General features: G+C 39.0%; 1 protein-coding gene across 4 annotated transcripts in view; it reads left to right on the top strand.

Moving 5' to 3' along the window:
• SORCS1 (sortilin related VPS10 domain containing receptor 1) overlaps positions 1-17215 on the top strand; it is a 314437-nt gene that overhangs the window by 182951 nt on the left and 114271 nt on the right. For all 4 annotated transcript variants that reach the window (XM_052799499.1, XM_052799497.1, XM_052799498.1 and 1 more), the window contains exon 4: positions 11463-11621. In XM_052799499.1, coding sequence (XP_052655459.1) covers positions 11463-11621 — 159 coding nt within the window. The remainder of the gene's footprint in view (positions 1-11462; positions 11622-17215) is intronic.

Here is a 17215-nt window from a genome sequence, read left to right as displayed (position 1 = left end):
GAGGTTGTTTCCTTTTTTAGAGTTCTCATTAAGACACTAGGCGTATTAACTCAAGTAAGGACGAAATGTAGAATCTTTATTTTCATTTAATTCTTGAGTAATAGAAATGGAAGCTGCACTTTTAAAAGCTAAGATTTAAAAAGTGATGCTAATCTTCAGGGACTCCTTTTTCCCCCATCTCGTCTTTTTTCCTCCTTTAGTTAAAAGTTATTACCTCAAAGCAAAGGCATGTATCTTAAGAATTCACCCTAGCTGCTGCATACTCTTGGGAAGGTGAAGGTCGATGTTTCTCTCTGTTCACAGTCCAGCCCACAAGCAGTGACTCAGCAGCACACAAAAAACCTGAAGATGTGGCAACTTCTTCACTTTTAATGGAAAAAGAAGTAGTTGAATCTTTTCAGATCTGGTCTCAGGTGAGGCACTTTGAGAATGGTGCTTCTGCCAAAGCTCAGCTACAGAGAGAAAAGGCTGTAGGTAGCAACCTGTCCACTTGATGAATGTCCCCACGCTGATGAGCTGGGAGTAATGAACCAGGCTGTGCGTGGGTGCACTGCCCTCTTTTGGATTTTGATAGAAACAGGATCGGTCCCATCCCACTTGGTGCTTCAGATGTTTTCTGAACTAAAGTTCAGAGTAAGGAGCGGTTGTTATTGTATGCTGTTCTCTCTTAGGAAAAATCTTCTCCCCCACACCTCTGGACTGTTTTTATATCTCCATTCATATCAAGTAAGATTAACGGAGGGAACAACTGAATCACATCTGCACAGATGTCTCAGCCTCATGTTTGCTTTTCATGAGTCTATATCGCATTGACCAAACCCTATACCTAGGACTTTGGTGGTATGAAAATTCAGGTAATGTGGAGAAACGACATTAAACTGGGATTAGTCACAGTAGAGAAAGTTGAGCAACAATAACAGTGATTGTTCGTTAATACAGTTAATACATTAATACTGATTTGGGTTTGCTATGTTCACAATAGAGAAGGTCACTAGTACTTACTGGCATTCAGACAACAGCCACGTATTCATGAAAATCTCTTGTTGTGTGCCGTGCTTGAAAAAGAAGCATTGAAATCCAGCTGACTATTAAGATTATGATTATCACTAAATATCATAAGAGTAGTTGCAATTCTGGAAGTGTTCCTAAACACAAAAAAAGAAGTTTTTGTTTAACTGGAATATTTAAATATTGAGAGAATTAAAGCTTTTTCTTTTTCATTTATTACAAAATATTAATTATTTCAGTCAATATGGGAAGGGGGAACAGTGAGCTGCAATGACCTTTTACTCACCTGGAACAATCAGAAATAATTTTTTTAAAGCTCAGAGTTATTAGTCAAAAACTTTTTACAAATTACTAAACCAAGTCCATTAAAAAACATCTGGATAGGACTCCAAATACTGTGCTCAACCAAAAATGGGCTAGAGACAAAAAGCAGAGGATTAGACAATTTATAATATAAATGTTTAAGGCCATATTTTTCTTAAATCCCATAACAGAAGGAAGACATCATGTTCAGCCAAGGTAGCCAATCAATGGTCTTACTCAGTGCATAGGGTAACAGGACTGCTCTAGTTTCTAGAAATGTAATTTTAAAGCGTGTGTTTGCTAAGACAGCTGGTGGTGTTTTCTATTTGATGCATAGAGGAATATTCTTTAAAAACAGATGAAATGTCTTTTCTTGTTTATTTGTTTATTTTTCTGGTTAGCATATGTGTGTGGTGGGGTTCAGTGGCTTTTCAATGCTCTTTGCTTAGCCACTTATTAACATATGCTGTAAAAATGAGTAAAATCTCTCATACATTTAGTATTCTAAAACCTTTAAACAGGACACTTTGTGCAGAGGAGCTACTGACATCTCATGTATTTTGTGGTAACTTCCGCATGTAGACGCATGCTGTTTTCTGGCTATGTGTAAAACAGAGAGGCAGACGTATTCCTAAGGTAATAATTTCTTCCAAAATTTCTTCTCTTCCTTTTGAGATTGTTTTGGACTTTCACTAAATAATGATATCCTGGATAACTGAAGAGGCAATCAGCAGGTTTTTGGAAGTGGCTGTTTATGTCCCTGTCTGAAGCTTGGATAAGGAGGAGTTATGCAATGTTTCTTTTATTTTTGTAAGTTGTTGTTGATGCATACATTCACTTTTTCCGTATGGTAAAACAACCACATATGATTCCCACAGATAATAAAAAAATAGAACTTTTGTTGGCTGCTTTCTTTTGCGGTCACTTTTGGCCTAAAATGAACTTCTTCACTAATACAGAACAGGTAAATGGATTCTTTTTTCCAGCCGCTAGCCAGCTTTTTATGTCAAACCACATTCATCAAGATGCCAAATGCAATTCTCAACAATTCTTCTATTAGGAACACTGTACAATCCCAGCTTTCAAAAATATTGGCAGGTGATAATTTTTCTCTCTTAAAAGATAGTCCTTTGCCATCCAGTATTCTGCTGACAAGAGATTGTCTTATAACTCAATGAGCTCTAAATCTTTCATGTGTGCAAACAAGATGAATTCACCATCTGAACGTTTCACCACATCATTTCTCTTACCTTTAAACAGCCAAGACTTGAGGAAGATGGTAGTATCCAACCAGTTATGGACCTCCGGTGTGTTCTTGGGGGAAATGATGCTATAGTTTCCACTGTCCAGATCTGGATTGAGTCTGAATCTGAATTACACTGTCTAGTAATCATGAGTATAGTTTTACTTGGGGGAGACTTGGAGAATGTTACCCTCCATATCAGCAAAGTGCAGACTGATTTAATGAGTTTGGGTTATACGTCTTTGTATGAATAAGAACCTTTTTATTCTTAAGTCACTGATTTATAGTTGCAAAATAACTTGTCCACAGACTTTTTCCATGTGTTAAAGCGGTCATTTCCACTTATTTCTGAGACTATTCCAAACCAGGTCATCATTCAAAGGCAATATTTTTTTTTTTTCCTTCAGCGTTGAAAGTGTAATTCTGTCACTGAAGTCTTTTCTTTCCCTACAAAATTACTGCACTTTCTGAGTTAACAAGAACTTCTGGCAATAAAACACTTCACAGTGCCTTGATTGAATTATTGGTGTATTATTTTAATGGTGTCTTAATGAAATTGCTCAGCAACTAACCTTGTCTTTTAGTTGGCGTTAGAGACAGCTTCAAAACTGTCAGCTCTAGCTCATTTTATGTTTTCATTTAGGTGCTAATACTGTTAGCCAATTTATTAAAGCAGAGACTTGGGCCAAATTTTGGTGGCATTACTCATGAGCGCACTTCTACAGCACTTGATGTTAGCCAATGAGTAAAATTTGTTAAATTTCACAAAGGCTTCAGTCTCCTTTTTCTCTGTTAATATCCAAATAAATGCTTGAGTTATTTCTTTTTGGTAATTTTGTCCCTAATTTATTTGCTTTTGCAACCACTTACTGCTTCCAGCACCTCAGTCCTGTAAAAGGAGTTGGTCTAATTTGCTTTACAGTAGTGTTACATTTATTTCAGAATGTCATGGCCAATGCAGTTCCTTTCTTTGTCTTGTTTCATTTTATTTCTTATTCTAGGTCTTGAAAAAGCTTAAGCAATGAGCTAGTTGGATTAGTTAAAAGCAGGTCATGTTGCTTTGAAATGCATGTGTGAATTGCTGAACCTGGAGCATCAGGTTCTCTCTTTACACAATCTTTGTGCCTTGTAAATGGCAATCCAAATTTGGAAGTGATATGTAAAGTGGCAGAAATTACATTTCATTATGCTGAGACTCCATAGCACTGATGCTCTTGCAATCAGTTACCATGTAAAAAAACCAAATCCCACAACCCTCTAAAAATTATGCAACTGGCATGCAGAGAAGCTGGTAAAAAATGCAACTGTTTAGACAATTTAAGTAGGGAATGCCTACTACTTGTTAAGAGTAGGACATTTCTGTTCTTCCTTGTTCATTTCCTCTTTTTCTGTACTTCACTCTTATGTTTTCCAGTGAGAATTGTTACTTGTTCCATGTGGGTCACCAGTGTTGGGTTTGTGCATGAAGTATATAATTGCTGAGGAAGGTGAAGGTTCTTTCAGTAGATTTCACCTGATTTGCATTTCATCCCTATTTCTGGTCAGGTGGTATGACTCAGATCTGTTGATACATCAGAAGTGAATGAAAGAACATGTGAATCTATGAAACATATTTGTATTTTTTTCATACTGTTCTATTTTCACTGATACTATGCTCTTTCCAACAAAATGTTAGAGAAAAGTTGATCCAAGTGGAGATATGAGGGACTAAAATAAAAGATTGAAAGCAGTTCTGGACTTGTTTTGACTAAGCCACTGAATCTAGCATTCAGGGCGGTTGTATAAGGATCACAATTCCATCTATAGAACCAAAATCAGAATCCTTTTGCAAAGTGTTCCTGGGTTTCTTTGTGAGGACAGCAAAAATCCACACAACTGTCAAGGGCAATCTGCCATGAGCAGAGTTAGCACCAAAAAAAGGGTAAAAAAAGTGTGGACTATTTAAGAACTATAAATTATGTTTTGTGTTCATTTGTCACTTCTAGGAAAAGCAAATCAAGTTTCTCCCTTCTCAGGAGGTGGATGATTAATGGATGCCTTGCATTTGGTTGCAAAAACCTGTGTTGACTTTACTGACTTTTTTTACAGAGAAAAAACCCAATCCATCTGAAGCATCAGGAAGTGCAGTGTGTGCTTGCTGTGCCCGGTGTGAGTAAGCAGATTCTGATCATTGCTGAGCCCTGATCTGAACAGAGAGCAATTAGTTTTGCTGGGGAGAAGTCGAGTCTTGGCTTATCCTCACTTTTCATTTTTGTTTAACATAAGACAACAATAAACCAGACCAGAGGCACTCTAAGGTTGGTAGCCCTTTACGAAGGGCTTTTGCCTCTTTTTAGTCCTCTGTTAATAGCTTTATTTTGTAGTAGTGGAATCAGAGGTAGTTTAAAAACTGTCAAGATAAAAATGATGGGCCCAATTCTTCACATAAGAAGTTGCTAGATCAACACGCCTGAGCTCATAATGTTGCTATCGTTTATCATTTTCATTCACTCTCATGATGTGAGAACCACCACGTTAATCAGACTGAATCTTAACCAATCCCACTCTCTGTTGAGAGGAAAGCATCAAATCAGGGCAAGTATGTAATGATATTTTCCTATACATTTTCCCAGAATTCAGCAATCTGTGGTTCAGATACTTGAGCCAACAGTGATATTTTTGAATGATGGATTTTTTTTTTTTCTCCAGGAATGTTATCTGTTAATTTTTCCTATTCATATAAACTTTTTGACATCTACAACAAACTGTAGCAAGGAGTTTCATGGTTTAACCAGGCAAAAAATCATAGAATCATAGAGTGGTTTGGGTTGGAAAGGACCTTTAAAGGTCATCTAGTCCAACCGCCCCTGCAATGAGGAGGGACATCTTCAACTAGATCAGGTTGCTCAGAGCTCCGTCCAACCTGACCTTGAATGTTCCCAGGGATGGGGCATCTACCACCTCTCTGGGCAACCTGTTCTAGTGTTTCACCACCCTCATTGCAAAAAATTTCTTCCTTATGTCTAGTCTAAATCAACCCTCTTTTAGTTTAAAACTCCTTCTCCTATCGCAACAGGCCCTGCTAAACGTTTGTCCCGATCTTTCTTATAAGCCCCCTTTAAGTACTGAAAGGCCACAATAAGGTGTCCCCGGAGCCTTCTCTTCTCCAGGCTGAACAACCCCAACTCTCTCAGCCTGTCTTCATAGGAGAGGTGTTCCATCCCTCTGATTATTTTTGTGGCCCTCCTCTGGACCCACTCCAACAGGTCGATGTCTTTGCTGTGCTGCGGACTCCAGAGCTGGATGCAGTACTGCAGGTGGGGTCTCACCAGAGTGGAGCAGAGGGGCAGAATCACCTCCCTCGACCTGCTGGTCATGCTTCTTTTGATGCAGCCCAAGATACAGTTGGCTTTCTGGGCTGCAAGTGCATATTGCTGGCTCATGTCCAGCTTTTCACCTACCAGTACCCCCAAGTCCTTCTCGGCAGGACTGTTCTCAATCCCTTCATCCCCCAACCTGTACTGATAGCAGGGATTGCCCTGACCCAGGTGCAGGACCTTGGACTTGGCCTTGTTGAACCTCATGAGTTCACATAGGCCCAATTCTCAAGCTTGTTCAGGTCCCTCTGGATGGCATCTCATCCCTCGGGCATGTCAACTGCACGTATCAGCTTGGTGTCATCTGCAAACTTGCTGAGGGTGCACTTGGTTGCACTATGTCATTGATGAAGATATTAAACAGTACTGGTCCCAATACAGAGCCCTGAGGGACACCACTTGTCATCAATCTCCATCTGAACATTGAGCTGTTGACCACTACCCTCTGGATGTGGCCATCCAACCAATTCCTTATCCACCAAACAGTCCACCCAACAAATCTATATCTCTACAATTTAATGAAAAAGATGTTGTGGGGACTGTGTCAGAGGTCTTACAGAAGTCCAGATAGAAAACATCTGTAGCTCTTCCCTTGTTATGGCCTCACCTGTGTTTTGTATCTCACTCTTGATAATTTCATTTGATGCTCATGAGTTTTGTATTATGACAGAGTGAATAATTGTTCTCTAAACATTTCCAGTCCATTCATAGTTTTGTAGACTTTGGTCAAATTGCCTCTCATTTACCTCTTTTGGAAGTTGAATAGTTCTTTTATTTGCTGCTTGTATGAAAAATGTTTCATAGTTTTCTTTGACTACCCTTATAGCTATTCTGTGTTTCCTACTATAGCCTTTTTTTTTTTTTTTTTTTTTAAGGTGGAGGATGAGAATGGCACCCAGTGTTAAAGTTGTGGGACCACTTTACAGTGGCCTAATAGCATTATTTGTTATGCTGTTTAATACTTTCCTAATAATTCCTACTGCTGTAATTGAAGTTTTTTGATAGGATCTGAGAACTGAGCTTCTATTTTCACAGACCTCTTCACAGAAACCCCCAGACTCCTTTCCTGAAAGGAATTGTCTGCTCAGAGCCTATTGTTCTGTCTGTTATGCTCGGATTGCATAACAGGTTGCTATGGGATTGGAACAGGTTGCCCAGAGAAGTTGTGGATGCTCCCTCCCTGAAAGTGTTGGATGGGGCTTTGAGCAACCTGGTCTAGTGGAAGATGTCCCTGCACATGCCAGGGAGTTGGAACTAGATGATCTTTAACGTCCGTTCCAACCCAAACCATTCTGTGATTCTATGATCCTATTGCTTTTCTCCATTTGTATTTTTTTTTCACACATCATCACTGAATTTCACCTGTCATTTTACTGCTCAGGTAAGGTTAGGTACTCAGTATTGCAAAATCCTTTTACAGATCTTCATAGCTGGCTTTTGTTTTCATCATTCTGAATACCTTACTGCCATCAGCAAACTTTGTCATCTGTCTTTCCTTCCTACTTTCCAAATCATTAATGAATAAATCGAACAGCACAAACCAGTAGGGAAATTCCAGATGAAGACTTTTCTCCGTTGTGGAAACTGAAAGATTTTTTCCCTAACGTGTGATGCTGATCTTCTAACCATAAGTTAATCTATGGAAAGGCCTTTTATCCCATGACAATTTCAGATCTTTTGGCAAGGGAACCCCTCAAAAATCCTATTAGACTTCATCAGCTAGGTTGTCTTTCCCTACAGGCTCTAAGAACCTGGACAATTTTAAGGTGTGATTTTCATGTGCAAAAGTCATGTTGAGTCCTCAGTGATGTCCAGAATATACTTGTCCAGAAACCGGTGTTAGCTGGGAAAGCAGTAATATGTTGTATTAGGCACTGTAGAAACAGAGCATGAAGATCGCTCCTTTAAGGAGCTTGCATTTAAGGAAATCCAGAATGCTTTCTACAGTGAAGTTAGAAATTATAAAAATAGTTTCTTTCTAATCTCTTATCTTAGATATTTATAGATATCAAAGTTTATGACTTCTAAACTTAGATTCACTTTGTTATTGTTGCTGGTTTTATTTTCTATGATTTTCCTGATCTACACATCTGTGTCTGCTTTTATTTTCTATATAAGCAACTGCATCAAGTCAATGGGTAACAGAGTACTTCAAAGCAGAAATTGGCTTCATTTATTTCAAAGAAAATTCTAAAATGTATTTACTCTGTATTTCATATGCTGCAACAACAAAAACATTAAAATTAATTGTACTTTCCCTCCTTTCTCATTTATGCTCCAGGCAACTTAGGCAATAAAACTAAGCTCATGTGGCTGCAACTATGTTATCATGTAGTACAGCTCAGTGGAAGTGGGTTTGTAGAATGAAATGGTTGATGTTGAGATGACATCTATCTGCAATATGGGCATTTTGGAGACAGAGGGTCTGACTTTAGAGGAGTGCTAACCTGATACTCTGAGCTAAATATCCAGTTGTGGTTGGAGTACATTAGATGCACTCCTGAAATATATATCTCCTGATTTAGTTTCCTTGAAAGGGAATTAATTTCCTGTGCCCCGAGATTATTGTGGTATGAGCCAGAACATAGTATGTAAGGACTTGCTATAGAGGCTTCCCCCCAGAATTTGGGGGATTCATTTCAGAAGCACACTTCTGATCTGATCTGAAAGGTTTATGTAGATACACACAGCATTTCCCTCTTGTTTTGACAGATTTTTCATACAGGTATCAATTTCTGCTTCTTATCCAATAAATGCTATCTTTTGGGCTTGTTGCTGATTATTTACGTGCAGATATGTTGTAACTAAATATACTTTTCTTATCTTGTAAGAAATGTGGTGCTCTGACTGTAGCGAGAGTAGTGACTGCTTAGTCAACCCTAGCTTGTTTTGTTTTATGGCATCTGAGCAAAGCGATTGGCAATGCAGGGTACAACAGTGGAGCAGACAATGCTGTCCCAGCGCTGAAAGTTGGTCTCATAGTTAACAATCTGACTAGTGGCTAGAGAGTCATCTGTCAACTCCCTCTCTGTATGCCCTTGCGTAAATCAGCAGCAGTTCTGCACAGGTCCACCACATCTAAGACACTATTGCTATTGGCATATGTAGCAAAACTGATGTGTCCTGAAACACTTCATACGTGCAGAATGGCTGGTTATCACAATGCAACAGCTAAGGTTTCTGGAGACCGTAGATACCTGAAAACACAGTAGTAATAGCCCAGGGTGATAGTTAGCAGATTAAGGCCAAAGTCAGCAGTGCTGGCAAGTCTGTTTAGGTACTTAACTTTTATTGATTGAATGAGGAATTAGGTGCTTCAGTGCCTCAACAGTTTGTCCCTCAACTCCCTTTCTAAGACATGGAGATAAGAGCACTTTTACACTTCAGAGGAGTGGCCTGACAGAAAATGTGTTAAGGCAGTGATGTGCTTGGATGTGACAGTGATGAGATCAGATGGGTTCCTTGTGCAGGTAGAAGGAAATATGTGAGACTAGATTGAATCTTGATTAACAACTTGCCTTAGAGGCACAATCCAAAGTCAATGACAAGACTCTTATTAACTTCAGGGAGCTCGGATCAAGCCCATTGATTTGTGCTTATTTCTGCTCTAGTTGCTGTAGTCCAAATTAATGCTGTGCTGTGATATTTTCAAATACCAACATAAACAAAATCCACTCAGGAAGGAAGTCATAAAAATAGGAAAATCATAATGCTTGAATCATCGTACTGAATTGATAAATGTTAACCATAGGAACATTGTCCCAGAAGTTAGTCTGGTAAGAAAAAAGAACCGACTGATAAACATCACAATTAATTTTTGGCATCAGAAGCTGGATAGGCTGCTTAGTGACAGCTCATGGTCTATATATTCATGTTTTGATTATTAATGCTTTCTGTGTAGCTTTTGTCATGCAATCTTCAGTTTAGAAGTCACATCAATGATATGCTCGATGTATTTGAAAATGTTAAATGAAAATGAGAATTTTTAAATCTAATAATGCATGTTTTCATCACAAGATTTCAAAAGTAAATCAGAGATACAAAAGGAGACTGTACTTTACACTACAATGGAAAGATCACCCTATTTTACATTAGAGATACAGTGTGGTAATGTAACTGGTCTACGATCATTCAGGATATTAAAGTTCAGAGATTTTGAAGAACCCCAGACTTCCAAGTCACAGGCCAAATTGTTATGCTACCAAGCGGTTTTCTAGAGAAAGATAAAAACCTCTGGCAGTTACCCAGTAATGAAGGACATTTCCTGTGTAGATTATGTGTGTATTTACACTTTCACGTACAAACAATTCTTTAGCATCTGGTGTCTGTCAAGACTTATGGTGCCCTATAATTCATAGGTAGTGAGTTAAGTTATATCTAACTCTGCCTACCTAAATGAAAGAAAGAGAAGGAAATGGAGTGTGTGATTTCTGCAGTGCCCAAACACACGTAGGAATTTGCTTTGAGAAATGCCAGGTGTGGATCCTTTCATTTCAGGCTTGTCTAAGAACAGATCGGTGTTTGCCATTTGCAAAGCAACAGCAGCACTAGTACATAAAAAAAAAAAAAAATTAAAATGCTAATGATTCAAGGCTTTAATACCTTCCCAGGCAAATATTCTTCAGAACTTTTCATGTTTGTCATTCATGGTGCCTCATTCCTATTCCTTAGGGGTATTTGTTGCTTGCTGAAATACTGGAATGATCCCTTTCTACTGCTCAAACCTATATATTCTCTCATGCAGAGACATGAGAGGAGTATCTCATTATTCTCTCTGATTCACCAGCAATGCAGACTAATTAATACCACAGTTAATGGGGAGAAGTAACTACTACTACTGCAAGCCGTATATCTTCTGTCATTCCTCAACTAACATTCTTGGACAAAGCTAGAAAGCAACGTTACTATGCAGAGATTATTTTTTATATACTACCAAATCTATAATTCACAGCACCATAGAAACTGGAGATGGAAAGAACCCAGCACGTTATCAAATGTGTTCTCCTGCCAAAGCAAGATTGCTTGTTGCAGACAGCCAGGTTATAACATTTCAGGCAATGAAACTGTCATCTTCTCTGAAAATTCTGCCAGAGTCTAACAATCCTCACCATTAGAAATCATTCTGTGTGTGTCTCCTCTCTCTCTGTCTCTGTTTTTTTCTTAACACCTAACTTCTTGTCTGCCACTCCAATAGATCATTCATGAAGACCCTAGCAGCCCACTGTGGCTGTCTGGTAACTTAATAAGTTTGCACTCTGGCGTTACAAATTTCAGGTTTGATTTTTCAGATAACGTAAGCATAGCTTCATTTAGGTCTATTTTAACTACCGGTAAAGTAATTCTTCCTATTTGATCATATGTTATGTGTTTATATACATAGCTGAAATATACTGTTTCCTTACTGAAAGGTTGGCTATGCTTAGTTTTGACATTACATTGAAACCTTTTGAAATAGGCATATTTAATAAGCTTATCTGAAGTTCCTAGCTGCTTACTTATTTTTTCATCTGACTTCTCTTCACCACTGTATTTTCATCTTTCCTTCTGTATAGATAATGCTGCTGACTGATCCGGAAGTTGAAAGCAGCTTATTAATCAGTTCTGATGAAGGGGCCACCTATCAAAAATACCGTCTGAACTTCTACATCCACAGTCTGCTCTTCCACCCCAAGCAGGAAGATTGGATCTTAGCATACAGCCAAGATCAGAAGGTGAGAATCGTTGGCAGCATTTTGCTTTGTTTGCTTAGAAAGAACCTAGGGTTTCTCCATCTCTCTACGTAACTGCTGCAGAGCATTCAGGACAGTCTTTGGGGTGATACCAGGAAAGTCTTTGGAAATACCAAACTGGTATTTCCAAGCAAGAAACATTGAGTAAGTCTCAATGTAAAGGGCAAAATAAAGGACATGGGCACCTACTGTGTTCTTGGGGCCTAGCCCTCTATGACTGACCTGGCAGTCTGCATTTATTCATCAGTCCTTTTGGCAATATCATGTGACAGTTAATGGGCAGAGAAGACAGCTAGGATCCTTCACGATAGGAATAAACCTTTAATGAAGCTTTCTGTCCTCTTATTTAACAATTCTTTTGCTCCAGCCTAGCACCAGCTCCCAGAACAGTATAAGACACTCCTTGTTCCTATCTGGTTGGCATATTTTCAAGTAGCCTTTGATTTTCTAAGAGAAAAGTAGTGGTGAGTCAATTTCCTTTGAAGTCCAGTTCCTTCAGTACAGGTAATCCATCAGTCGAATAAATATGCTGTGAGATTTGCCTTGATTTTTTGCTGGCCTACTTGAGATAGCAGAACGAGACTTGATTGTAAGAGGCCTCATTGTTAGAACTTTTTGAAAATCAGGCACATCAATACTCACAAGTCAGTTGTCTTCCAGTGAAGGACTTCACAGTGCTCAATCTGTTTAGTTTACCAAAAAGCAGATTGAAGGGAAACTATATCGTTGTCCATAAATACCTCCATCGGCGAAGACAAAACATGTGAGTAAGCATTTTGATCTAGCAAAAAAACTTCTAACAAGAATTGATGGCTAGGAGTGAATGGCAGATAAACTCAACTGTGAAGTAACTAGCCATTGGAACAAACTGCTCTGAGAAATAGCGGATTTCACATCCTGACATTTTGATGGTTTTGAATAAAACTTGAAAAATACCAAAACACAATTTGCTGAGCTCCCAACAGAGGTAAAAGGGTGAAATATCTTGGCATCTAGTATATAAGCCTTTATACAAAGTAATTTACTGGTCTCTTTTTGTTTTACGTATGATGAATCTATGAGAATCTGAATCTAATCAATAATCAAAGTATTGGCTGAATTGTTCAGGTTATACATTAATGTAAATATCAACATAAAAGTTTGAATTCTATGATGTTTTCTATTTGTGTACTTGAATTCATTTTACAAACATTAACTGATTTTCCTTTAACCTAAATTAGGCTTGTTGTTACTTTTACTATAAGCCTGAGAAAATAAAGGCATAAGGAAACTAAGTAGGTAAGGTCAAAAAATAATCTTATGGGAATTTTTGGAATAGAAGTTCAGTCCTGTGCTTTAAATTCAAAACCGGTATCCTTCCAGGACTGTAGCTTAATATCCTTTCCAACTATGAGAAATGCATCTTGCCTGCCTAATTCTTCCTGTAGAGTCAATTACATGCAATATTTTTCACTCACCTGTCTGGCAGCATTTTGTAGAGTGTACTGTGGTTATAATCTGTTCAGAGGAAGGTGCAGATTAAATTATTTGTGGGTGTTCAGTATGTAATTAGACAAGGTCAAAATGTTTCCCTTTCCCTTGTGGCTGTTGAATTCTCTGGACTGAGATGAAACTGAACAGAATCTGGTCTCTGCTGTCTTTTAGGACCCATTGGAATGAAAGTTACTGTGTGTTAGTAACAGGAAATTTATTACATGAGGATCAATGAAACTTTCAGTGGTAAATTTGTCAAATGAAAGTAGGAAATAGTAGAAAATGAATTTCAGCTCTTGTGGTATTCAGCCTGCTCAGGAAATAATTCTGAATTAGAGTCTATACAGCTAATGCTCATCTAATTTATGGTAGAACGCTACCAGCAAGTATATTGTCTCTATTCCATAGGAAACTCCCACTCTTATTCTACAGAATCCTAAAAAACAATCCGGATATAAGAACAAAGGGCCCTTTTGTGCCTTAACCTGAATTTATGGGGTTGGTGTCGGAGTTGTGTGTATGGGGTGTTTTGGGTGAGAGGCTGCAGGCTGTACGGTAAAATTTCTTTGTGTTATGACATTGATTAGCAAATTGGATAACTGTTGGTAATTCAATACTGTAGTTGCAAGAGAAAAATCATGTAGCACAAGGTCTGTAGATCTGTACCAATTAACTCTAAAATAGAATTTTGAAGTACTCTGTATGGGTATGAGTTGCAGGCCTGGTTTCTACTTTAAAGTCTAATGGATATATTTTCTGACATCAGCAAGCCTAGGCCAAGAACCGTAGAGGGTAACCAACAGGCAAAGAGTATTAACCAGCTTGGACTAAATTAAACATAACTCTAAGGGTCGAGGTCAGCCTGTGGCTAAGTGTAAATGATTCCCATTGGTTTTGTGCTTGTATATCCAAAGGCAGAATTTTCTCAGAGTAATTAAGAGGCCCTGCAGGTATTTAGATAATTGCAATGGGAACTGTGGGTAGTTTGAAATAAACGACACTGCCGTTTGCTATTTCGCGATCTCGTGCTAAGGCCGTATTTAAGGAAAGAGAACCCATTACTCCTTGGATACCAGGCACTGTGTACACACTAAGAGTCACCTGAGGAAGCAAGGGAAACATATCTGCATGGTAAGAAATTTACATTTTGATATCACTGATGCCACTGACTGAAGAGGCTGTGAAGGTTTTGTTGATTGGGGTTGTAAGGAGTTAGTTGGATTTTGACCAGTTAGGATTGTCACAGTCATTTAATTTTGCTGTTGATGTTCAGGAGGGAGGTGAGAATCAACTAGAAAACACATTTACATCCTTCTAGCAAGCAACATCATTGTTGCCATCCATTTGCATCTTGTCGTTGCAGCAGGTGGGACCAGGAGAATCAGGTGGTAAATAGAGCAAGAACTGGAGAGACAGGAATCACATTGGGTCTGGACTGGTTTGGTTTTCAGAAGTTGTCCATCCAATTCAGGACTGATGAGGGCAAAGCCAATAGTTAGCGCATGCCTCTTGTTGCTCAGCTGTAATGAACAGGAAATGGGTCACACAGCATCATCCCTCAATCTCTTCACAGCCCACTGAGTCTATCACTGTGATAAGTACTACAGATCTTTTTTTGTTTGGTTGAATAGTGATTTACTCAATGGTAGGGAAATCAGTGTTAACTGAAGTCATTTTATGTCCCAGTTTCTTGGGTGTTGTGTGTGGGTGAATGTGGTTAATTACTGGGGTTCAGCTGATGAGCAATAACTCATTAAGCTTCAGTGACTCGGTTGCTTTCGTTCACATATCTCACCCCTGTGTCTCTGCCTTGGGCAGCAGACTTAAATTACCACTGCTGACAGACAAGTCCCTTATTCAGTCATGACTTTTTCCTGCCAGTCTTGAGAAAAAAGGAGCAGCAAACCATCTGCCGCCTGCACTAATTGCTTCATGATTGCATTCATTGTTCTGGCTGAGAGTACAGTTGTTACATGGCTGATTCTTACCATGTAATTGCGGAACCACTGCATGCTTCTCCATTTTCTGTGTAAGAGGAGTTACAATTCAGGAGGAAACTTCAGACACAGTAAAGCACGGCTTATGAGGCAAAAGCTTGTCGGAGGTCTTGTATGTGTGAGCTTTTGTGGGTTTAATCAGCTTGCTTGTAGGATGAGAGGCTGTATTTTATGGCAGTATTGCTTATGTATTACTATGTAATCTTCAAAAGTGGTTTGCTGTGTAATCAGAGGGGGGGATGTAAGAGCCTCTGCTTCATGTAGAGACATCTGCTATTCAGATGGATCAGACACACAGAGGAATGGTTAGTAATCAGCCATGAATAACAGAGATATTTGGAGACATGAAATACAGGTGATATTGGGAAACACAAGTCAGACAGGCGAAATGCAGGGTCGTAATTGCCCAGGTCAGGAATAAATGCGCAAAGGCACTCAAGCACTGGAAGGCAGCAACAGAGACTGAAAAAGCAGGTTTAAAATGGAGTTACTGTTGTTGCTTCTCCTCTTTCATTTTAAATGAACTCTTGAAAAGCAAGGCACCCCAGACTAAAGGAGCTCTGTCAACATAGCACTAGTAAATGAAGAGGTTTACATTTCCTTTTTTTTTCTTACTGTTTTCATTTTGGCCTTTCCCAAATATCTGATTCCATCTGTCTACCTTTATTTACTGTGTGTGTGATGCTGGAGATCAATGAGTTAGGATCATTTACATACTTGGCTGAATAGCTACAGTGCTGAAGTTTAACAAATCAGTATTCTGTTGCTTGTGGGACAACATCTGTCATCAAACCGTGTCATCTTCTTCAGTTTCCTACAGTAAAGGAGGTCCACTCCTCATGCATTCAAGTGGAAGAGAAAACAGAGGAACCACTTAGAACAGAGATAAGGATGCATATGGTCACAGGATGTCTGTGTGAGAGAACAGGCCAACTCTTAAATAGATAGGCAGCCCTATCTATCCATGTGTTTGGTCTAATGCCTGTGTCTGACAGTAGAGTATCTGCCGTAGATGTAGCCAGTATTCGCCCTTGAAGATGCAATGTACTATTTTGGATGCATTTCATAATTCTAAAGCCTTTCATTTCCCTGCATTAGGATCTAACTTTGAGGGTGACCCTGCTTGGAAAAGGGTCAGACCAGGGACCTCCAGAGGTTCCTTTCAACCTAAATTATTCTGTTTTTATTTACAGCCTCTCAATTTCAGTAGTAACAGTCACTGCCTACATAAACCAGATTTATTTTATCAGAAATTGCGTCATAGTTTTTTTATAAAATTGCTATTAACATCAGGCGACATCATTTTGGGGTGTTTTTAATTCCACACTGCTGACAACATTTAGAGGGCTATTCACTTGGACTAGTGTTAGCTGAGGGAGGCTAATCCCATCTAAAATTAATGGAGAGGTAAAAAGCTTCACTAGAGTGGTAAGCATTAGCCACTTTGAATCATCCTCTGGAAGAGCCTATCTCTTTTGACAGACTACAGACACAACCAGGGAGCTAGTTTGCATAAAGCTAACATTAGCCTATGTGAATAACCCACTTTCCCTACAGCATTACTCCTGCAGCAGTCTATGTGTGTTAATATTTGGGGCACCACTAATCAACCAAGCCAGTTTTCCAGCAGACTTGATTCTCTTTGACGCAGATTGTTGAAGATGAAAAGTAATAAGGAATTTGCACATTAAAAGTTGTTTGTCCCAGCCTTTGCAACATTGTGCTTTCTGCACGATCACAGATGTCCTTTCTGGGTTACCAGCACTTGTGCCAGGGATGAAAAGGGCCTTCCACACAAAGGCCTTGTGAATACTAGTCCCTATTTTTAAGACTTTCCATGTGGTTATGTTTCTAAGCAAGTGATCAGTTATGCACAGAAACAGCCACGTTTGTAGCTAGGGCTGTGCATGCCATTTGTGTGAGGAGCTTAAGCACAGACACCTGTCAGGCATGCTGATAACACATCTTGCACACAACTCTTTGCAAATGTGCCTTTTTTTTCTAGGCAAACTGATAAGCATTTGGTGGTAACTAGCATACTGAAAATGAACAAGGAAGGGACATCAAAACTATTAATCTGGCTGTTACTTTATTAGGAGTTTTCCT

The sequence above is a fragment of the Harpia harpyja genome, chromosome 10, assembly GCF_026419915.1.
Source record: "Harpia harpyja isolate bHarHar1 chromosome 10, bHarHar1 primary haplotype, whole genome shotgun sequence".
Classification (NCBI taxonomy): domain Eukaryota; kingdom Metazoa; phylum Chordata; class Aves; order Accipitriformes; family Accipitridae; genus Harpia; species Harpia harpyja.
The sequence above is the reverse complement of the archived record's forward strand: the minus strand, read 5'-3'. Positions and strand labels throughout refer to the sequence as shown.